Source organism: Channa argus, chromosome 14, assembly GCF_033026475.1.
Source record: "Channa argus isolate prfri chromosome 14, Channa argus male v1.0, whole genome shotgun sequence".
NCBI classification, from domain to species: domain Eukaryota; kingdom Metazoa; phylum Chordata; class Actinopteri; order Anabantiformes; family Channidae; genus Channa; species Channa argus.
Genome location: NC_090210.1, coordinates 16,106,911 through 16,131,437, shown reverse-complemented (window position 1 = coordinate 16,131,437; position 24,527 = coordinate 16,106,911). Strand labels below are relative to the sequence as shown.

Below are 24,527 nucleotides of genomic sequence, written 5' to 3'. Positions count from 1 at the left end.
TAAGCTTTTACATTAGTCAGTGTCTGAGAGAATTGCACGTAATCAAGCTTGCGTAAGTATCCTAATACATGCTAGAATTTAACATCATCTTGATTTAACGAGGTAGAGATGTGTGTATCCCTTACTTGAGATGCAAAAACAACATGATGCATTAAATATCAGTTCTAGTATAAGGTCAGGTCAGCTAAGTCCAGACAATTGAATTAGTGTGTTAACAATGCTGGAATAATATTGCTTTATTTATAATTCATTCCATTTTAATTCTAATCCATACTCATCATGTTTCATGCTGTGTTGATATGAATGTTGGAAGGCAGACCACAGGATCAGAACACACTGGAGAGATTATATATCTCATCTGGCCTAAAAAGACCTCAGGATCCTGCCAGAGGAGCTGGACGGATAAATATGGACGTAAATACGTCGTTCTTGTGTCATAGTCTTTTAACCTGACCAAAGCGGTTTTGTTTTGTTTTTTAAATCAGACACTCAAGGATCACATCTCAATCAACAGATTCTTTTAATAAATAATATCAATATGAAAACCAAAACAGACCAAAAAATGATTTGTGTACATCTGAACGATATATGTTTTCTTTTTTATTACAGGACCAATAGAACCAATGAAGTAGGCAGCAGCACGTTATACAAAGCTGGATGACACAATATAATTAGCAGAGGAGCAGTTGATTCAACAGCAACAAGTCCAGACTACAAGATGATTGGTTGAAAACTGGGCTGGAAGGATGAAGGAATTGAAGGACCATAATTATAGCATCTTAGTCCATGAACCCACCATACCTCTTCTGTAGCTCGCTGCCAGTCTCCCAAGCGCGTTTCAAACTCCCTCCACTTTTGTTGGTGTCCACCAGCCACTCAGGCCTGCCCACGCGCCTCATAAACCCTCCATACCGCTTTTTGAGACCGCGCCCTAACACTGCCTCCAGGAGGTTGCCCTGCATCCTCCCTCCTTCAGCCCGACGCATGAACCCTCCATACCGTTTCACCGCTTTGCCTCCTTCGTCATCCCCTTCACCACTTTTCTCAACAGCTGAATTAAGTATCTTTAGGATCTCCAGGCGAACATTTTCTTCCTCATCCTGATTTCCAGGATCTTCCAGTGCCCCCTCAGGAGAGGATGAGCGACGAGACATGAAACCACCATAGCGCTTCATGAAGCCGCCATACTTCTTGGCAAGCTGGTGTTCTGATGATATTGCATCCTCATCATCAGCGATCATGGCACCTGCTGTTTCCTGTTCCGGCTGTTGACGGGGGTCAGCTTCTAGAGGAAATTGGTTGTCCTCCTCCAATAGAAAGTCCTGGCACAGGCGGAGCTTCTGGCTGTCCAACCCACCATCGCACTCATGTGAGCATGTCTGAAAAAAATCAAAATTATCATTGACTTTCAGTTTAGCATCAATACTTTTGCAATAAAAACAAATTCCAGCAAGTAATTACAAATTCATGTTTCTATAGAAAAAATAGCACCTCAATCACTTTCTATCAGGGAAAGAATTATTTTTCTACTTGACTACTTTCAGAATTTACAGATTAAGTACACATTCAGTGCAACACAAAACATTTTAGAAAAGTCAAACATGTGCTTTATTAGTGACAGTCAGATAGGAGTGTGGAGCTGGAGTGAGAAGATTTTTATGATTCTTATGGGAGGTGAAGCAAACGGGTTCAAACCCTCTGGACAGCACATGGCTTTCTGTACAGAGTTAGTTTGTTCTCCCCGTGCCTGCATGGGTTTCCTCAAGCAGTCCCAAAACATGCAGCTAAACTGGTGATTCTACGTGTAAAGTAGGTGCCAATGTGAACACGAGTGGTTGTCTCTCTGCGATACGCTGGTGAGCTCTTGCGCAATACCACCCAAACAATTTAGCTATGCATTTGCATGAATGGATAAAAAGAATCTTATGAAGAACAATGAACAATCCACAACCACACAGTGGGTTTTCAGATGAAATTAATGGAATCTACAACAAAGAACAATCTAATGAACACTTACGAGTAGCCTTCAAAAAATGTAGCATCTATTTTATGATTTGAAACTTGACAAAAGTCAGAATGTGTAGGCCTCTGCTTCATTATCTACCATTTGTCATCTCCTTAAAGCATTCCAGTTTTGTGTATGTGTAAGACTAATTTCAGAAGAACGCCTCTAACACAATAATCTTACTTATTGCTCATGGTTGTCAGCAGCTTCTTCCCGGACAGGACAATTGTCATTACTGATTTCTTTTCAATGTTAGTGATTAAACTTCCCACTATCTGAATAATTTCCTCCTCTATGGTCCTAATTAAAGAAATTAATACCAATGTGAAGAACAACAGGCATCTGATGTTATTAGTTTATAAACAAGTATTTAGGTGGTGGGTTTCTTTTTAAACAAATAACAGCATACATTCTAGTTCCAACATTGTTCTTTGGACAGCTGGAAAACATGATTAAAAACAAGCAATTTCACCTTGGACCTTAAGAAATTGTGATCGCTTTTTAAAAATTATTTTTCTGACATTTTATTGACATTCTGTGTACACACAGAAATGTATTTTAATTAAGATATTAAATAAATTGAATTTGTTGTATAATAAATCAATAAATACATTAAATAAATGCTGATGCATGTAGTCTTTAAATAAAGTCTGTTAGAAAAACAATGAGCTGTTGAACATGAGTTTATATTAACCTTGTGTGATGATGGATTGAGAATGATTTTCCTTCCACCTTTCAACTCGATCATCACCATCATCAAGCTACTACTACTCCCAGTTCTGTCTGCTGTCTCTGCTAAATGTATTATGTGAGGTAGACGTTTGTGGGCAAAGTGTGATAATCCAATAACATTCAAACAGACAAGAAATTCAGTTTGGCCACCAACAAATCACAATCACAAAAGCGTAATGTATTGCTACTACGCTTTCATCTCTCTTGTGTGCAGTGCGCTGTTAAGCCTGACGACGAGAGAAACAGTTGAGAGAAACAGTCAACAGATGGTTTGTGAGAACACAACCGGGCCTTTTATCTACAACATCCCTCACTTACTCCATTAACAACTTGGAAAATATAATTTCTCCCTTAAAACCATCTGTCTGCGTGTCCCTAACCTATACTGAATTAGTATTACATGCAACTAACAGGAGCCTCCGACTTTAAAACGCTGTGTCCCCCACTGGCAATCTACTCCTCCCGGTCCGTCTTTGGACCTTTATGTGAGACCATATAACCTCTGTGGCAGCATTATAATTAGTCTTGCAGGTCCCTGAAGGGTTGTGAGATACCTTGCGCATCATATATGTGACTGGATATCACTTACTGGAGTCATCAGAAATCCCTCTTTTTATAGCACAGAGGAGCAATTCTTTCCAAACTTTTAGTGCCACTACATTATGCTGACAGAATTAAAACAGGAAAATTGAGGATCTATCGGCACCTGAAAGACTGGGATGATTGGGGGGCAGCAGCACCTTCTGGTGGCTAAAACGGAAAGTACGTTTTAATGGAATAAAAAAGATGAGAAAAACAAAGAGACTATATGGACAAATTTTCTAATTTATGCTTAAAAAAAATACAAATTTTCAGATTTGTACACAATATTTGTTTTTCTTGCGTTTAAAAACTGTCTACTCCCTATTCCTGGCTTATTTTGAAACATTTGTAAAGAGCTATTGTTCCTTGCGTCAGAGATTTAAAAACGCCCTTAAAGTAGTTTCTTCATGTTTAAGTTATGGAATTTAGTCATCTGATGCACTGGTGATGTAGTTCAAATATTCTACTTTCACTTAGAGGTTGCTTTAGAATAAATACAGAACTGTATCTAAATTCCACATAATTAAAAGTAGGATTTGTAGCTGTGAATAAATTATGTTTTGATCTGCTCAGTAAATGAATGTGCATCAGTTCAATATGCACTGATTTTGCTTTTAGGACCATGGGGATCATCCTTCTGTGGTCAGCATTTTTCCAGCCAGACACCAAAGAGAAACTAGTATTGAAGTATTTTCACTTTTAACTAACATTATTCTGGTCTAATCCCTATCAATAAAAAACGTTCAAATATTGTACATTTTACCCTCAGTATTATAATGACGACTGACAGCCATAAATGAAAACAGGTAGGTGGTGACAGGAGATGAATTGAAAATGCAAACGGACAGAAAACAGAAAATTAATAAATGTAAATAAGGAGAAAGTACTAAATTAGCTGAGCAGACGGCAAAGAATAAAATGAATGTATTGAAAAAGAGAAACTAAACAGGGCACACAACAGGATTATTAGAGAAATGTAAAAAATATATAAAAAAGACAGAAATGTAAAATCGTATGACTTAACAGGGATTAAACTGGATTTAGTGAGACACCAGGCTCTTTGTAACCATCTGATTTAACTTGATCAATGCTTAGTTCATTTTTAAGTGTGTCTAAAGTGTCAAGTCAAATGAACTTAATAGCAATAAATAATTAATTTGTGACATTACCAGGGGGGAGAAACCAGACTGCTGTCCCAGCAGATGGTACACACACAGGGCACACTCCTTCCCACAGTCCGATCCAACCACCAGCGACACACACGCACCCAGAACTAAAATCCACATGCAGCTGCTGCGTGTGGGGACAGCCATGGACTGAGGGCAGAGAATTAAAGGAAAGAAAATGTCAAAGCATTGTAGGCATTTTCCTTCAAAAATTTCATAGTGAATTGTTAAAATAAGTCCTCCTTTTAAAAGCTGGAAACCTTTAACTGAATAAAGAAACTATTATTACTGCCACTATTAGCATCACTACTTCTACTAATGTGCTATGTTATAATAATATGGAATAAAACATATCAAAATAATAGATTTTTACAGTAAAACCGCAATTTCCTTTGTAAATAGGAATATAAAGTAAGTTATACATCTAAGGTCGCCTAAAGTAAAGGCCTGTATGTGGTTTGTGGGTGTTTCAGTAGTGACTGCAGTAGTAGTAGTGCAATAGTAGTAGTAGTAGTAGTAGTAGTAGTAGTTATCTTACCTCTGTGTTATTTGCCTAAGATACTTGAGGCGTTCGGTTCTTTCCTTGTCCGCGCGCGCCCTTGGGGATTCCGGCGGAGTGGGAAACTGCTGAGCGGCTCGAGCCTGTGCACCCAATATATTTGCGCGCGGCTCCGTCTGTAGCACGCGACTCTTAGAGCGGGCGCAGTTCGGCCAATCAGCAAACACACACAAACACGCGGCGCGTTCTTCTTGTTCCTCTGTATTTGCTCTGACCACAGTGCTGAAGTCCCCGGTGTTTTCAGCTGGTGGCTTCGCGTCTTGTTTAAGTACTATGTGTGTCTTACGTCACCTGGATAGTGGGGAGGGGTTGGAGAGGTTAATAAGCGTGACGATGGAACGAGACAGCCCCCCCCCCCCCCTCGGGTTTTACCACACACATCTGTTATGGCGCACTGGCTCTGTCAAGTCATCCGTTTTATTGCACCTCAGAAAGCCTTTGATATAGATAATACAGTCAATCTACCTTCACGCTCTGTGTGGGAATAATAGTTCATGTTTCCCATGGTGGGTGAGTCACTTGAAAGCTTCTCTTGGATGGTGTGAGGTAACTGTCCCACAGTATGTTGCTTCTTTTATTAAAAATCCAATATGCTCCAATCAGTGCTTTCGTGACCACAGCTCGTTGTAATTTTTAATAGAATGATCATGTGCTGAACAGTTTCACTTCACTCTGGTTTTATTAGAACTGTAAAACCTGTAGTGAACCTGAAGTGGATACATTTTCCTTTGGGGGAATTTTTGCCTCTAACAGGATGAAATGGGTGTCCAGGAGAGCTGACAATAGATATTCCAAGTATATTGAATGACCCAGCAAATTTGGACAGATTAAGATGATCCAGGACTATTTGGACGGGTGTTGGCGGAAGTGTGTCCAGATCAATGCAAGAAAAAACAAGGAACTAGTGGTGGATTTCCACATTTATTCTGTGTTGGCATCAGCCATCTTTTATGGTATGGTATCCATGTGCAGCAGCATCTCTACAGCAGACGGAAAGAGACCTGACTCATTAGGAAGGCCAGCTCTGTCCTGGTGATTCCACTTGAAGCTGTGCTAGTGGTAGGAGACAAGGAGGTTAATAGTTATCACCTCTGCTGGAGAACAACTCCCACCCAATACATGACTCTAATGGCACTGAGCAGCTCCTTCATTGGTCTCTGCTATTCACACAAGAATGCTACCTGTGTTAATACTGTGCTAAAATAATGACCTTAAGTGAAATGTATGAATTTATTGTTCACTTTGTACATCCACTTATGTTACATATTGCATTTTTCTATTATATTCACATGTTTCTTCAATATTACAGTTTTTATATTTACATAAACTCATTTGAAAGTCGCTGAAAGAGCTGGAAAAATCTAAGAGAAAACATCCCCAATTTCTACCGGGCTTGGGACCGGCACTGCATGGCTTGGGATGGGTTCAGTGTCTTGCCCAGAGACACTTCGACATATAGCCGGGACCGGGGATCGAAACACTGACCCTGTGGTCCGTGAACAATTGCCTTAACAACTGAGCTACAGCCGCCCCCATGGGATAAACTGTTCAAATCCATGTTAGATTACGTTGCTTTGCAAACATGGTCTTTAAGGAAAAACTGGACTGTGGCTCCGGTTAAATGTTAATTAAGCTGTGTTAATTAGCAAGAAATAAACTTGCGATGGAAAAATGAAAGCTTTGCACCATACATAAAGTAAACATCATGTCCTGAGCCTTAAGAGTCTTTCAAAATATAAACAAGATCATCATGCTGTGAGTATTGTAAGCATTCAAAAAAAGTTTAATCAAGCATTAGTGATGAAGCACGTGCTTGTCTACAGCTTGGTGAATATGTTATTCCTATTATATTGCTGAAAAAAAAGGCTCACATGGCTGTGTGTTAAAAATAAATTGTGCTGCAAATTACTTGCATAGAAAAATCATTTCTACATGATGAGTTGGTTGCATGATGTTTGTGCTTAAGTGAGTTCCACATCAGCTCTAACCAGGCTTCTTATGCTCTGACCAAATTTTCTGCTGCAGTGCCAGCAGTGAACCCAATCTCTGCTTTGCAACATCTGGTCAGTAACTACGGCTAACAACCTGGTCCTAAAATACATACACAGTACAGATCAGCCACACTAGTCAGAACTCCACATTTTCTATCCCAATATTAATTTTAATACTGCCAACAGTAATACATCCCAATCATTCAAACTATGGTATGTACTGTACATTTAGACTGCAATATTTAAAGCAAGAGTGAATGAATGAGTGTTAACTCCTTCTTGTAAAATCAGCAACACACACACACACACACACGCACGCACACACACACACACACACACACACACACTATGAGGCTTTCTCTCATGCAGCCCCCATTCTCCACATTATCTCCCCCACACAGACAGATGTTATCTCTGGTGCAGGTATAACAAAGACAAGCTTTTTAATTAAGAAAAGGCGTTTTGCTATCATCACCACACCGCCTCATTGTTTGTTCCCAGCAGTTATTTGTCAGGAACAAGAGCCGCAATAAAGATTAACCTGCATGCCAGTCATTAGCTGTGTGTGTGTGTGTATGTGTGATTTGTCTAACTGTGGGCTTATAGGAAATTGTGGTACAACGTCTAAACAAAAATTCTCCTTTTATAGAGGGGGCTCTGACAGGCAGGAAGTTGAATCAATTAAGAGTAGCAGCATTGGTGTGACACAGATTATAATTTTATGGTAACATATTAGCTGCTAACTTTTGTGTTGAATTAGTGATGTTATGGGTCAAATACGCAGCAGTACAATGTTCATACTAAAGTGAGAAGGACATTTCTAGTTAGAAATGTATGTTAGCATACTACAAATGATCTGATGTGATATACTATTGAATAATCAAAAATAACATACATAGCAGAAAGTCAGTGTAGATAAACATAAGCTGTTCTGTAATTTCGGTTTGAAAAAAAAAAACATCTAATATTTAATGGCACTTTCCTGATTTAAAAATTGTAAGCTGATAAAGCACAAACAGTCATGATTGTCGGTCATGATGTCTCGTTTTGTGTCGTTAATAAACAGACCTATTAAAGATCAATATTGATGGGAAAGTAATGGAAAGTGTTTTAATAACTGGTTAAATCTTTTTTGGCAGCAAGATTTTTACCACGACCAATGAAGTTTTAAGGTCTTTAGTTGTCACTCTAGGATTCACCAGGTCATCTAGGCAATTTATCAAACTGTGGACTGTGAATTGAGATTACTGTGTATCCTTTTCTAGCTACATGGACATAGACTCAGCAGTCCATATGCATCTGAAAGATAAGGGACAATCCTTTAAATACAGCAATGTCCACATCCTGGAAAGGGAAGACTATTGTTATTGTTATTTCAAAGAAGGTGTTTAGAAATCGATTTATATCAGACTAGAATAACCGTCAGCAAAAGAGTCAAAATACAATGCCACTTACCAAACGCTTACAATGCAGTTCTTTCATCACTCCCAGGACAGTTTTACAGTTGTCCACACTCTAAAGTCTGTGACTCCAAGAACACTCATGAAAATGGTGTGAGACCCCCAGGTGAACATCAAAGTGACAATGACCTAACAACTCCACAGAGTTTATTGGCCTGCCCCTCTAGGCTGTTGGAAGAAGCCTTTCGGATGAGAGGTGAAACATCTTAAACAACTACAAGGCAGTATTATTGCTAGTGAACAGCACTTCTGTTAGCATTTATACCAGCAATTTGTACTCCAAAGTGATGCAGGCTGGCCGACAGTCCACGTTTAATGTACCGCTGAATGTACAGCAGACCCCCCCCCCCCCAGGGAAGTCACAGAAGGAGGTGGTCTCTCAAGCTGGGTTTGGAGATGCATTTCTAATTGTAACAAATCAAATAGAGGATTGTCACAGAGTGAATAAGGTGGGCTTACGTACTGTATGTCATGCTGAGCACTATGCAGGTTGACAACGTTTTAATTGTTGACATTTTAGGAGCATCTTGCCAAAGGTTACAGTAGCTTCTGCACTCACTACTGCTACTGCTGTTGTTTCTCATGATGGACAATGCAAAGAAAACATTTTTATACCGCCACATTTACCTCATAGGTTTGAACCTTGTCAAGTAGCACTTGTGGCTGTTTTCTTTTATGGCTACTGTTATTTGCTTTGGCAGGACACAGATAAAAGCCATTTAACAAACAATGCTGCATTGTCTTGCATGATGTACTACAGTCTGAAGGAACAGCAGTAAAGTTTAGCTAGAGCCAAAGCTGCTCTGTGTTGGTACCAGATAAAGACAACAAAGCTGAAACAATACTGACGGCTTGCTGATGAATACTTAATGCTCTCAGACAAAACCTGACGAGCGTTAAGGAGAAAACATACACAAGAGTGAAAGTGTTTACCCTCTGATGCCCAACATGTTTTATACCCTTCAATGCACAACGGGGGTTAATTAGTTATTTCATTACCATTATTAAGTTTTTTATATTACATTTTTGATTAGCTAAAGAAAGCACAGAGGGGAGGGACAGGGTAGACTCTGGACAGGGCGCCAGTCTGTACCGAGAGTAAACTCACGATAGCACAGGGAGAACATTCAAACTCTACACAGAAAGGCCATGGTTGGCTGGGGATTCGAACAGGAGACCTTCTAGATGTAAGAGAAGGCAGCGCTACCCACTCTACCATTGAGCGGCCCCATGTCATGATCCCACATCTGAATCCCTTTTGTTGTTTTCACTCATGGAACACCATAACCTAGGGGCTGGCACTGTGTACAGAAACATCTGTGCCAAGGACAGACTGGAAATCTCAAAGTCAAAATGGGATAAACCCCTAAAGGTGGTTGAGATGTCAAACCGGTAATGACACACTAACCAGACATAGAAGTGGACAAACAGAAGATGAAAGAAGACAAGAAGCTTGAGAGATACCAAAGGCTGAAAGAAGAGTTAGAGAAGATATTGAAGTTGAAGGTACAAATGGACCCTATGGTAACAGAAACATTGGGCACAATGACCCCTAAACTGAGAGTGTTGCTCCATCAGATTCCAGGAACAACATCTCAAATCTCTGTCCAAAAGAGTGCACCCCTAGGAACATCTAAGATACAGCACATTACCCTCCTTGTTTTGTTGGACTGTACACCGTCCCTGTGAGCTGCTGAACAAGTGAATTTCCCTGCTGTGGGATCAATAAAGTTTGATCTTATCTTATCTTTTGTTTTTATTAAAACAAGAAGGAAGGGTCTGACTTTACATTCAGCAGATCCCTGTCACGACTTCCGCCTGACCAGTATTCATCTTGAATGGTTATCATTTCTTTGGTTTTCACTTTTACTTCTGCCTTCCCTCCCTGCTGGACATGTTCACCTGTTTGATGATGTGTACCTCAATGCATATTCCAGTAAACCTGACTTCACCTGAATCTCTGCCTGCTCGTTTGTGTCGTAAGTGCCCTATTAACAAAGATTCAAAGAGATTCAAGATTCAGAGTGTTTATTGCCATATGCACAGATAGAACGCATGTTTCCCTCTACAATGAAATTCTTACATTGCCCTCCACTCTAAATGTCACACAGTAAGTAAAATGAGAATTTACAAAAAAATAAAAATAAAATAAAAAAGAATAAAAAAAATAAGAGCAAACAAATAAGAGCAATAAGGCAATAACAATTGTTGATTGGATTGATTTACTGGATTTGTGAATGGATTGGATCTGTCAGTTTTTAGGACTTGCGTTTTTGGAAGAAGACTGATCTTCTTTGTTTAGCCCTCCTTGATATACTTGCAAGAGAAACTATTACTCAACTGCATCATTTTTCCACTACTCTTCTGTATACTCCGCCATCTTACCTTTATCACCCGGTCCTTCATCTTGTTTGGCTCCCGGATCGTCTTGTCTTCAGCAGAGGTCGGCATCTCCCCAACTCCTCGCTCATCCACATAAGCTCCCACGCTGTGCTCTGGCAATATTAACTCCTTTAATTTGTCATCATACTTACCTGTGTCTTTACCCCTACTGCCCCAGGATACCCCTCCTGATTTGACCCCAATCACCTGGAGTCACATTCACTTCCTGACTGGCTTCCATTCACCAATTCAATATTTGTTATGTGTTTCATTAAAACATTTAAAAATCCTAGTATACTTAATTTTTGGGTCTACCCTTTACACACTTTACATTCACAACAGTCTGACTTGCTGAAACGTGACTTCGTGTCATTTTTCAACTCACTGGAGAGTTTTCATGAAAGACGGTTCTTCATTTCCGGCCCAATTCCCACGCTGGGTCGCGGTGTTGGCTGGTTCTCCAGACTCCTCAGCCTGCACACATGGCTTCAACCACAAGTCTCCGCACACGGACTCTTTTACGTGGACAATTTCAATCTTTTCTAGGATCGTCCTCAGTACTTCAAACAAGATGGACTGCACCCAAACTTTCTGGGATCACGGATGTTAATGGAGAACATTGTCCACAGGGTCTCACTCTCCGAAGACTGACTGACCATTGAAAACACCTGTGGCTTCGATGTGCTTACCTCTCCTGCATCTTCCGCTCCAACCCTGACAACATCCAAAGGTATGAACAGTCAGAGATATTTATAGAATCTGACATTACCAAAAGACAAAATGCAGCTCTTATGGATTCTAATTTTTCACCCAGGGAATTTTATTATTTTGTTGAATTTTATGATCATAACCACACTGCTCTTTGCCCAATAAAGAGTATGTCTGTTCCACGACCACCTAAACTTTTTAAACCAACAATGAACACAAGGGCAGTTAATCATAAAAAAACTAATACAAGTTAAGACTACTGCTCATACTGAACCAAAGCCCAAAACTATTAAATGTGGATTATTAAACATCAGATTTCTCTCTTCTAAATCTCTGTTAGTAAATGACTTGATAAATGAAAATCAAATTGATTTATTTTGTCTTAAAACTTGAAATTTGGTTGCAGCAGGAAGAATATGTCAGTTTAAACGAGTCAACCCCCCCAAGTCATATTAATTATCATGTTCCTAGAAGCACAGGCCGAGGTGGAGGAGTAGCAGCAATCTTCCATTCTAGCTTATCAATAAACCCTAGACCTAAACATAGTTATAACTCATTTGAGAGCCTTACTCTAAGCCTTTCACACCCAAACTGGAAAACTCAAAAACCACTATTATTTGCTATCGTGTACCATCCCCCAGTACATTATTCAGAGTTTTTGATTGAATTTTCTGATTTTCAATCGGATTTAGTGCTTAGTACAGAGAAAGTCATTATAGTGGGTGACTTTAACATTCACGTAGATGCTGACAGTAACTGCCTGAGCACTGCGTTTAATTCATCATGAGATTCAATTTGTTTTTCCCAAAATGTAAATAAACCCACTCACTGTTTTAGTCACACTCTAGACCTCGTCCTTACATATGGCATTGAAACTAATAATTTAATAGTATTTCCTCATAATTCTCTTCTGTCTGGCCATTTTTTTAATAACATTTGAATTTACTATAACGGACTATACAGCAGATGTTTATTTGAAAATGCTGTGAACAAATTTAAAGAAATACTTTATTCATCTTTTTCACCACCATGTGACGATGCTATGGTGAGTAGCCATCTTACGCCTGTACAAGTTGATTATCTAGTTGACAATTCTGCAGCCTCACTGCGTATGATACTAGATACAGTTGCCCCTCTGAAAAAGAAAGCAGTGAATCACAGGAGCCGACCTCCATGGTACAATTTACAAATCCACAGCTTAAAGCAGGCGTCACGAAAGGTACAAAGGAAGTGGCGTTCCACTAACAAACAAACACTAAGAATCCTGATTAGCCTGGAAAAACAGTTTAAAAATGTACAAAAAAGCTCTTCACGATGCCAAAACAGCATATTATTCAGCACTAATAGAGGAAAACAAGAACAACCCCCGGTTTCTGTTCAGCACTGTAGCCAGGCTGACTAAGAGCCATAATTCTGTTGAGCCTACTATTCCCTTAACTCTGAGCAGCAATGACTTCATGACTTTCTTTACAAATAAAATTGTAGCTATTAGAGAAAGAATTCACCAGATCCTCCCTACAAATATTACAGATAGATCTTCATGTACAACAGCTCTAGAATCCTCAATAAGGCCCCAATCCATCTTAGACTGCTTTTCACCCATAGTTCTCACTGAGCTAAGTTCATCTATCGCTTCCTCAAAACCAACAACATGTCTTTTAGACCCTGTTCCAACCAAATTGCTGAAAGATGTTCTACCCTTAATAAACATGTTCATATTAGATTTGATCAACCTATCTTTAGAAACTGGCTATGTACAGTACCAAAGGCCTATAAAGTCGCTGTAATCAAACCATTACTTAAAAAACTTTGTCTTGATCCAGGTGATTTAGTCAACTATAGATCAATATCAAATATCCCCTTTATTTCTAAAATCCTTGAAAAAGTAGTTGCAAAACAATTATGTGACCACCTTTATAGGAATAATTTGTATGAAGATTTTCAGTCAGGATTTAGAGCTCATCACAGTACAGAAACAGCACTGGTAAAAGTCACCAACCATCTTCTCTTGGCTTCAGATAATGGACATGTGTCCATACTCGTCTTACTAGACCTCAGTGCCGCATTTGACACCATTGACCACAACATTTTATTACAGAGACTAGAACATGGATTTGGGATTAAAGGAACCACACTACAGTGGTTTAAATCTTATCTGTTAGACAGATTCCAACTTGTTCATGTTAATGATGACTCTTCTTTCTGCACAAAGGTTAGTTATGGAATTCCACAGGGCTCTGTGTTAGGACCAACACTTTTCAATCTGTATATGTCACCTTTAGGCAAAATTATTAGATATATTCCATAAAATTCCTCTGCTATGCAGATGATACCCAGCTCTATGTATCTGTGAAACCAGAAGATACTAACCAATTGGTCAAAATTGAAGCATGTCTAAAAGACATAAAGACCTGGATGTCCTACAATTTCCTACTTCTAAATTTAGACAAAACTGAGATTATTCTCTTTGGGCCTAAAAAGATGAGAAATATGCTGTCTAGCAATAAAGTTACTTTAGATGACATAACTTTAGCCTCCAGTACTGAGGTGAGGAACCTTGGAGTTATTTTTGACCAGGATTTGGCGTTTACGTCACATATAAGACAAATCTCTAGAACAGCCATCTTCCACCTACGGAACATTGCTTAAATTAGAAGCATCCTGTCTCAAAGTGATGCCGAAAAACTAGTCTATGCATTTGTTACTTCTAGATTGGACTGCTGAAATTCCCTACTTTTAGAGCGTCCTAATAACTCTCTAAAAAGCCTTCAGTTAAACCAAAATGCTGCATCATGAGTGCTGACTGGATTAGCAAGAGAGATAATATTTCACCTTCACTAGCTTTTCTCCATTGGCTTCCCATAAAATTTAGAATAGAATTCAAAACCCTCTTCCTTACATACAAAGCTCTTAATGGTCAAGCTCCATCATATTTAAAAGATCTCATAGTTTTGTATCACCCGATTAGACCACTTCGATCCCAGAATACAGGCCAGCTTGTGGTTCAAAGAGTTTGCAAAAGTAGAATGGGAGGCAGAGCCTTTAGCTATCAAGCTCCTCTCCTGTGGAACCAGCTTCCAATCCAAATTCATGGGGCAGACACCCTCTCTATTTTTAAGACTCGGCTTAAAACGTTCCTTTTTGATAAAGCTTATAGTTAAAACTGCTCAGTCATCCTGAACTAGCTCCTACTTAAGATGTATAGGTTTAGAGTATTGGGGGACTCCCACAAGTGCAATGAGCTCCCCTCCTCTTTTTGTCTATACATTTATTTGTCACCACTGTATGCTATTCATTTTGTGTCCTACAAACCTGTATATTGTTTTGTTGTTGCTTTTTGTTGCTCTTTTCCTTTCTCGCTTCACTTTCCACTCACCCCAACCGGTCCAGGCAGATGGCCGCCCACCCTGAGCCTGGTTCTGCTGGAGGTTTCTTCCGTTAACGGGAGTTTTTCCTCTCCACTGTTGCCTAGGGGTTGCTCCAGGGGGATTTGTTGGGTCACTTCTACATACTTGTGTAGTCTGGACTTTATTATGTAAAGTGCCTTGAGATGACTTTGTTGTAAATTGGTGCTATATAAATAAAGTTGAATTGAATTGAATGGAACTAACCACTGAATATATGGGACATTCTGGACCAATGTGTTAGACAGTGCTCTTCGCCACCATTATCAAAACACCTACGAATGACCAACTCCAATGACTAAAAGACTCTGACTTCACATTCAAGGCAGACCTACAGTAACTACAGCTGAACCTGAATGTACTGTTGTTTAATGAAGTTATTTAACCTTCCCTCTGTAGCCTCTATAGTCCATACATGCACTTAAGTAATGGGGGTACTCTATGAAATCAGCTTCCTCATGTAATTGAGGAATGGTGTTTTCATGCACTTAAGAAACCTGGTTACTGGAAATGCACGTATACATGCAGCAGAGGAGTAGCCTGATTTTTCCTCCACCTCTCACTTATTTTGAAAGCGTGGCTCACAGATTTTAACTGTATAGTGACAGAAAACACAGCTCTTGGGTGGAATATCTGCAGGGGAAAGTGACTTATATAGATTTCTACAAGGCACTTTGTGTTGCATTTTCTGTCGTGCTTTATGCAAACTCTGTTTTAAAAACGAGGTGGCATCACCCCCTTAATGATCTCTCCTTTCATTTTTTTTTTTTTTACTTAGCTGCGTGTCCCTCTCTGTACCCTTTTGTCATCCTTTTGTTATGTGCATACATGGCAAAGAAATCTGCATTTTCCAACACAAATCTACTTGGTGAAATCATGTTTCCGTAATCCCCTAACACGATTTCAGAAACCAGCTTTCCCATTTACTTCACAGTTAAGAAATCAGCTTTCCTGAGAAAGCCAACTCTATCATGTTTAAGTCCATGTAAACTCACTCCATGTTGTCCTCGCCTTTATATCCAAAATGTTGCTGCTTTGTTTCTGGTTTTTTTTTTCTTTTAAATCGTTAAGATAAAATGTTAAAGTTCTTGGTTGCCCCCATATTTGTTTTGGCACAAGATTATGTGAGAATTTCCCACTCTCACAGGATTTTTTTCCTCGTTAAGTGTGTCGCCCCAATTTACTCAGTGATCAGATTATAGGTCACGTCCGATCTATCAGAGACTAATAGTTGGTGGAATTAGTCATTGTGTTTTTACTTTCCGCTCTTTAACAGTCTTTGCTAGTCTTCAGGTGAGTCCACAGTTTAAAAAAACCTTTGACAATTGTATGTTTTCTCGAAAGAATATGGTAGTACATTTGATCCTGTTCTCTGTTTTTATCAACATATTAAAGACCACCCTCCTTTTTTAACAGATAACAACTGTCCACAGATGCAGATAATCTCATTTTGTGTCACCCATATTTGAAAACTGTAACATGTTTCTAACGCTTGGTTGTTTTAATGCTGCTTGAAGTCATAAGTCACCAGTGGGTTCAGAATACTACACCTAGAACTTTTAACTTAATCCAGAAAATTGGTTTAAAAGTCAATAAAGAAATTAGACCAAATATCCCAAAAAATGTGAAAAGCTAGATAGCTAGGACTTTGGGCCCAGATCATTGAGCCACAACTTACATGCTTAAAAACAGAAGCCAGTTTGCACATGTTTAAGAAACAAAGCAGAAAAAATAAAATGAGTGTGCTATAGTGTCTGCTTCCATTGTAAACCTGCAGGTCTAAATTGCATGGTATGTCTCTTAAAAAATGAGCGTAGCCTAAAACACTGTTTAATGTAAAGACATTATTACACACAGCATCACCGCTGGATCATTACATGTAATTATCTTTGGCTCTAAAAACATTACCATCACTCAGAGAATCATGTTAGTGTCATTTTCCCCAAGCCCTTATTACCCACCATTATTATGTGGTTTCTGATGATGGCTTCTCAAACATTAGGACTACTACACATATCAGCCTTTACTGCACACATACTTTTACAGTATATATAGATGTATAGTGCATCAGACCCCTTTCACTTTTTAAATATTTTGTTATGTTGCAGCCTAACACTATAAGTGTTTAAATTCTTTTTTTAAATTATTATTTTATTATTTATTTAAAATTTAGCTCAGACGTCTCCCATTTCACTTGATCATTGCTGAGATATTTCTACACCTTGAATGGAAGCTTCACACTCACCAGGAGCAACTAAGTTGGGGTTTGCTGTCTTGCTCAAGGACTCTTCAACATGAGCCGGGGGATCCAGGGATCAAACTACTGTGGGATTGGTGGACAACTGCTCTATCTCCTTTGGGAGAGTTATTTCCTTGACTTTCTGTGTGGAGTTTGCATGTTCTCCTCATGTGTTTCCTCCAGGTACTTTGGTTTTCTCCCACAGTTCAAAAACATGCATGTTAATTGTTGATTCTAAAATGTGAATGTATAATCTTTGTGTCCAATTTTGAGGGTTGTCATCCTACTGTATTGGCTTTAGAATTTTCACTGGACTTCTAGTGTTTTTTTATTGCTCATTGGCCCGGCTTTTGAACATGCAATATTTAAGTTGTTATTTTTAACATTTACATTTACATATATTTTGAAAATTCTCAATTTCTCACTTTCAACATCATGGGGTACTGAGTGTAGATTAGTGAAAAAAAATATTACATATATTATTATTTTAAATATATATAACTGTAGTATCAGGCTGCAACATAAACAATTTTAAAAAGTGAAGGGGGTTTGAAAAGTTTCTGAATATACTGTATTTTTGGAGCTTCTTCAGCCCACCTTAAATACTGCTGTTAACTATTAATCTGACACATAGAAAGAGATACAGGGGCAAAACAGGAGAGAAAGACTGCAATAACAATGAGGACGACAAATGGACAGAGTGGGTGACTGGAAGGTGTAAAAGAAGTGAGGTGGCAGTGCTTCACGATTCCCCTCATACATATTATCCTGGCCAGAAAAAACAGGGTAAATGATTTGGGCTTGTGCCTCTGAGGGGAAAATATGCAGAGCCGTGGGAGGAAAGAAAAGCAAGAGAGGAGAGGAGAGAAGGGATTAAGAAAGAAAAATAGAGTAATGAAAAAGAGGACAAAGTGGGACCAGGTGAATAGTGAGGGCAGGAAAATGGCTGCAGGGGAGATGAGAATCATGGAAGCTGATTAAGTGAAGAAAAACCCAGAGGAGAATAATAAAGGAGAACAGAGGTAAGAGAGAAAAGAAATAAAAAACAGAAAAGAAAAATATACAGGAAGTAGGCATTTCAAGCAGATTGGTTAGATGACACAAAGTAAAAAAGAGGAAAAAGGGCAGAGAATAGGAGTAGAGTGGAATAGAAGGGTTTAAGTCAGTTGGAAGTCTTGACTTGCAACTGAGTTCCAATATGTCTTTTACCCCAGAGGCACTGTTAGTCGTGACCTGCACAGCACATTCATGACTAATCTTTGCTTCCTGTTGCCAGTGGTCTTTTGTTTTTGTATGACTGCATCTATGACAGATACAAATTTAAAAGATCCATCTTTACGTGTGTTTTGTATAATTCAAATGACAGTGTGACAAGCCTCCTCTTCCTCTTGCTCAGTCCTTCAGGTCAGACCACAGGTGGATAGGTCCACCATTGTAAGAATCCTCACATACTCACCATTTGCATTTCTATCATCGTAAAACAGACACAGTAGCATTGGACTTTTAGTGACTTGTTCAAATTACGTAAAACTGTGGCTCAAAAGCTTAGAATTAAAAAGTTCAAACATATAAAAGAATCCAATCCAATTGTAAAGCCTATTTAAAAATCTGATTGTGGCAATTTGTTGAAACATTGTGTATTACTCTGGTATTTCTCTGTAGTTGTTATTTCACAGTTTGGTGGTATTCAAAATCTCCCCACAGTGTAACAGATTAGTGCTGCTGCCTCATTGCTAGAAGTTCCCGACTTCAAATCCTCATACCGGCTGCAGCCTTTCTGTGTAGAGTTTACTTGTTCTCACCCAATGACAGCTAGGCTCCAGCCTCCATGACCCTGAACCGGATAAGCTGTTAAAGATAATGAATAGATGGATAGATTGTAACAGACAGATATAGTTTCAGTTAAAGTTTGTTCTTAGAAGCACAGAAACACCAAGAGCTGGCTTTGCACTGTTTTTATTATCTGTTCTTTTTTTTTCTACTGGCGCATGCTGCATTTCGCATCATAATAAACAGGCAAAGTGAGTTTGAATGTCAGGAAACTGTTGGCGCCAGAGCTGGCCCGAGGCATAAGCAAACTAAGTGGTTGCTTAGGGCCCTGTGGGTCAGTGGGGGGCCCCCATGTGTGTGTTCACATTTTTAAGTCTGGATTTCCTTGCCTGCTGAACTCAACTGTGAGGCTGTGCTGCCTGTGTACAAGAGTGTTTGGTTGTTTGTGACTTTGAAATCCACTGTCAGGAGCAAAAGAAGACACATATCAGAAAGCCAACTGTTTTTGGTCTCAACATGTCTATGAGGTTTAAATGAACATTTCCCCAAGGAGCCGATAAAAGCACAGTATTTATTTAACCCTAATTAACATGATACAATAGTGTTTCATTTTCAAAGTTGATTAAAAATCACAGGATTCTGTTCACAACGTTGTTGCCTGAGCAGTTGTCTGCCTTTGATTAGGCTAAAGAAGTTCAGAGGGGATTTAAATCGGGCCAAACTTAACCAGAGCTCAACTGGTGTGGGCTGCTGGCGGGTTGTCTCGGCTGGCACCTAGCAGCTGACAGAGTGTTACTAAAATAAATAAACTAAAATAAAGCATTGCAAAGGCCCACGGGGTGTTGACATGATGTGTTTTCTGCCATCTCAAGGGGAAGAAGTTCAATGAAATGCGGGTAAACGGTGGTAGTAACTACGACTCTCTTAAGGTAACCAAATGTCAAGATTTCCATTGTCCTTTCCTGCCCCCTAGAGAAACCACAGCCAAGAGACCATGATTGGCAGAATCAGTGGGGAAAGAAGACTCGGCTGAGCTTGACTCTAGTCTGGCACTGTGAAGAGACGAGAGGTGTAGAATAAGTGGGAGGCCGCGGCCGGCGGTGAAATTACACAACTCTTATCCTTTTTTACTTACTCGGTGAGATCCACTGATTTATTTTCACTCAATTTTAATACTACAGGAAGTTTTGTGTTTCATACAAAATTTCGGATTGAGAAAATTAGTTCAAGTATTCAGCCGATACTGGCAGAGGTGGCATTGGCAGTTCCTCTGACAGTGATCAAAACAGGGCTGTATGAAGGTAAACTTTTCTCTTATTTAAAGGTTAGGGTTACTCTAATTATCAATAAATAAAATATTTCATAATATAAAGAAAATATATAAGTTAGAGGAGTTGTCCGCAACCGCAGGGTTGTTGGTTCGATCCCGGCTCCTCCGTTCACATGTCAAAGTGTCCTTGAGAAAGATCCCCAACTTAGCTGCTCCTGGTGAGTTCAGGCCAGCTTCATGTGCGAATGTGTGATTGAGAAGCAGTGTAAAGCACTTTGGGTACTGATAAAGTGCTATATAAGTGCAGACTTTTTAATAAACCTTGGCTTGTTTAAATGCAAAGGAGCAGCAGCTCTACTCCAAGCTCTGTAAGTCTGACCACCCTACAAAGGACAATCCCTTCAGCCGCACACTCATTCTTTCTGTCATTATCCAACCGTCATGTTCATAAGTGAGGATTTGAAATGTAGGCTGGGCCATCGGACCGTTCTTGTACGATGTCCACATTACTCTTGATACTGCACCAATCCGCCTATCAATCTCACTCCTTTTTACTCTAAATTGTGAACAAGTCTGCTGTCACAACTCTTGTCCATGTTGTCAAAGAGGAGAGGGAAAACAAAGGTATACCAGGGTTCAGTTCAAAGAAAATAAACTAGGTAGGAAAGACAAAACAACTTCCAGGAAAACAGAAAGAAATGTCTGAACCACACATGCTTTGTGCTCAGCTGATCGTCTAACAAAGGCTGAGTGTAAAGCAATTAGTGAAAGGTGTGAGTGGTAGGTAGAGACAGAGCCCAGTTAAGGTTGAGCGACCTAAGCTGCTGAAGTGAGTGTGTGTGAATATGTGACCGGCGACTAAAGTGCAGAGAGGGAGAAAAACACTGGGAATCTGAGGACAGAGAAAGGAGAGTAAAGAGGAAACAAAGCACAGTCAGGTTAGATGGCATAACAGGTTAGCTGGATAATATTGATAACAATTTGACATGATTCATAATTAAAAGGTGTTCGACAAGGAAGTCAAACGCAGGCAGCTCCTCAGGACAAGACTCAGCACTACAACTGCATCTGAAAGACAAGGCTCATTCCTTTGAAGACAGCCATGTCCACATTCTTGACAGGGAAGAATGTTATGAACAAGGTGTTGAGGAAGTGATTTATGTCAGACTAGAACGGCCCTGAAGAGGACGTAGACTATGAAACCAATTATCAAACACTTACAGTAAGGTTCTTTAATCGCTCCTGAGGTCGTTCCACAGTTATTTACACTCTAAAACATGTGACTCCAACAGCACAAATGAAACAGGGCTTTCCTCATGAGAGGTTAAATGTCTTCAAGTACTACAAGCAAGTCCAGATTCAACTGAGCAGCACTTCTGGGATCCCTATTAACAGGTTTCGTCTGCTGTCTTTTATTTCTCTTTTTTGTGCACTAAGGAGCTGAGTGCCGTTAGGTGACAAAGCTAAACCAGCCAGGCAGTAAACATAATGTAACCAGCTTGGAAGCTTCCATCAGATAGTGGAAGAGCACATTTCCTGAAAGGGTCCCAACAACAATAATAACAGAACAAAGGCCTGATCCACTGATGAGAGACTGTGGAAAATAACCAGAAAAAGTTGCTTTGTATCAGAAAGAAAAGAGCCAGTTTGTCCAAACAACATTCATTGGGGTGAAAAGATTTCTTATTCTGACAAAGTAAGTCTATTATCCTCTGTGTTATGTTTGTATGATTGTGTCATTAATGCTGATGGCTGTAATTTTGCAAGCCCTATTGAAAAAGCACCAGTAGTTTTATTTTATTTTCCACTTTAATGGACTTGCCAATTTCCTTGGACAACCAGCATAATGTAGGTCAACAGTACCTGTCTTGCTACTGTAGTAGCGGGATCAGTCCCATAATGAAGCAGTACATTTGAATGGGGTAATGTCTTCATTGCTTTGGTCCATCTGTGTGTCTACATTGAGGTCCTCTGTGCCTGTTGCCTCATATCACAACCATAACCATTAAAAGCAAATTAAATCACATGCTGCTTTTGTAAGCATACAACAGGAAGCGATTAAGAATGTGTGTGTGAGGGAGCAGGCAGTTCTACACCGAACTCTGACCCTGAGATCCTGATCTTAAAACGATGTTAGGAGAACATCTGTAGTGAGAAAGAGAGAGACCGAGAGAGCTGAAATTAACCAGTCAAAACCAGAGTAATTCCTTAATATTGCTCCTAACTCTGACAGGAACTCGGAAAATTAAGTGCAGTGCATACAGACATACAAACATGCCCTGTTAAATCCGTGTTTTGATGGTGATCTGAACCCACCAGACTGTCAGCATAGTTGTAATTAAAAACTCACCAATTTAGAACAAGTTGACTATTAACTGTCTCACCTTAAGAGACATTATAAAAGTGCTTGCCCACCTTCAACTGAGAGCAGTGAGGCCTAATGAAACATGCAGCGTAAAGGGCTGCACAGGATATAAATTCGTTAACTGGACCACAAGAGGCAATTGGTGAAAAGCAAGAGCTGAGAGGATCTCATTTGCCTACACTGGACCACAGGAGAGAGCTCAATCTCCCTACTTTTCCCTAGTTGGGCCAAGATTAAAAAAAAAAAAAAAAAAAATCTATTCAAGCACTTACTTCTCTGATTAATTTTGCTGGTGCATTTTGTAGGCTCAGATGTTAGTTTGTTAGTTTGATAATCCCTTGATGAATGATTTTATCTAATGTACAGTCAATTGCACAATGCAACTGCAAGGGGGCACAAGCCAGTGTCTTCTTGTGCCAGTCCCAAGTCTGGATAAATGCAGAGGGTTGTGGCAGGAAGGGCATCCGACGTAAAACACATGCCAAATCAAACATGCGAATCGTGACAAAGACTTCCATACCGGATCGGTCGGGGCCCGGGTTAACAACGACCGCCACCGGTGCTGTTGACCTACAGGGTACCGGTGGAAATTGGACTACTGTTGGTCGAAGACGAAGAAGAAGAGGAGGAAGGTGTGTTCGTAGGCAGAGAGAGAAGAGGAAAGCTAAGAATGTAGGACTGACAGTAGGGACTTTGAATGTTGGTACTATGACAGGGAAGGCTAGGGAGTTGATCGACATGATGCAGAGAAGGAAGGTGGACATACTGTGTGTCCAGGAGACCAGGTGGAAAGGCAGCAAGGCTAGAAGCTTAGGAGCAGGGTTTAAGTTGTTTTACCATGGGTCAGATAGGAAGAGAAATGGAGTAGGAGTTATATTGAAAGAGGATTTTGTGAGGAATGTTCTAGAGGTGAAAAAAAGTAACAGACAGGTTGATGAGTCTGAAGCTGGAAGTTGAAGGGGTGATGTTCAATGTTGTGAGTGGTTATGCCCCACAGGTAGGATGTGAGTTAGAAGAGAAGGAGAAATTCTGGAGTGAGTTAGATGAAGTGATGCAGAGCATCCCCAGAGGTGAGAGAGTTGTCATTGGTGCAGATTTCAATGGGCATGTAGGTGAAGGGAACAGAGGTGATGAGACTGTTATGGGCAGGTTTGGTGTTCAGGACAGGAACGCAGAAGGTCAGATGGTGGTTGACTTTGCAAAGAGGATGGAAATGGCTGTAGTAAACACTTTCTTTCAGAAGAGGCAGGAACATAGGGTGACGTACAAGAGCGGAGGGAGAAGCACTCAGGTAGACTACATCTTGTGTAGACGTTGTAATCTGAAAGAGATCAGTGACTGTAAAGCATTGGTAGGGGAGAGTGTAGCCAGACAACACAGGATGGTGGTGTGTAAAATGATGCTGGTGGTGAGGAAGATAAGGAGGACTAAGGCAGAGCAGAGGACGAAGTGGTGGAAGTTGAAAAAGGAAGAATGTCGTTTAGTTTTCAGGGATTTGCTGAGACAGACTCTGGGTGGTTTGGAGGTGCTTCCAGATGACTGGACTACTACAGCTAATTTGATCAGGGAGACAGGTAGGAGGGTACTCGGTGTGTCATCTGGAAAGAGGAAAGCGGACAAGGAGACTTGGTGGTGGAACGAGGAAGTGTATACAGAGAAAGAGGTTAGCTAAGAAGAAGTGGGACACTGAGAGGACTGAAGAGAGTAGACAGGAGTACAGGGAGATACAGCGTAAGGTGAAGATAGAGGTGGCAAAGGCCAAACAAAGAGCATATGAGGACTTGTATGCTAGGTTGGACACTAAAGAGGGAGAGGTGGATTTGTACAGGTTGGCCAGACAAAGAGATAGAGATAGAAAGGATGTGCAGCAGGTTAGGGTGATTAAAGATAAGGA

General features: G+C 39.9%; 1 protein-coding gene across 1 annotated transcript; it reads right to left on the bottom strand.

Moving 5' to 3' along the window:
• Positions 1-503: 503 nt before the first annotated feature.
• On the bottom strand, positions 504-5,306 carry LOC137098873 (proenkephalin-A-like). Its single transcript, XM_067475563.1, has 3 exons — positions 5,024-5,306; positions 4,489-4,635; positions 504-1,379 (listed from the first exon to the last, which is right to left on the bottom strand). The coding sequence occupies exons 2-3, from the start codon at positions 4,630-4,632 to the stop codon at positions 780-782; spliced, it is 744 nt and encodes a 247-aa protein (XP_067331664.1). The 5' UTR covers positions 4,633-4,635; positions 5,024-5,306; the 3' UTR covers positions 504-779.
• Between the last annotated feature and the right edge of the window lie 19,221 nt (positions 5,307-24,527).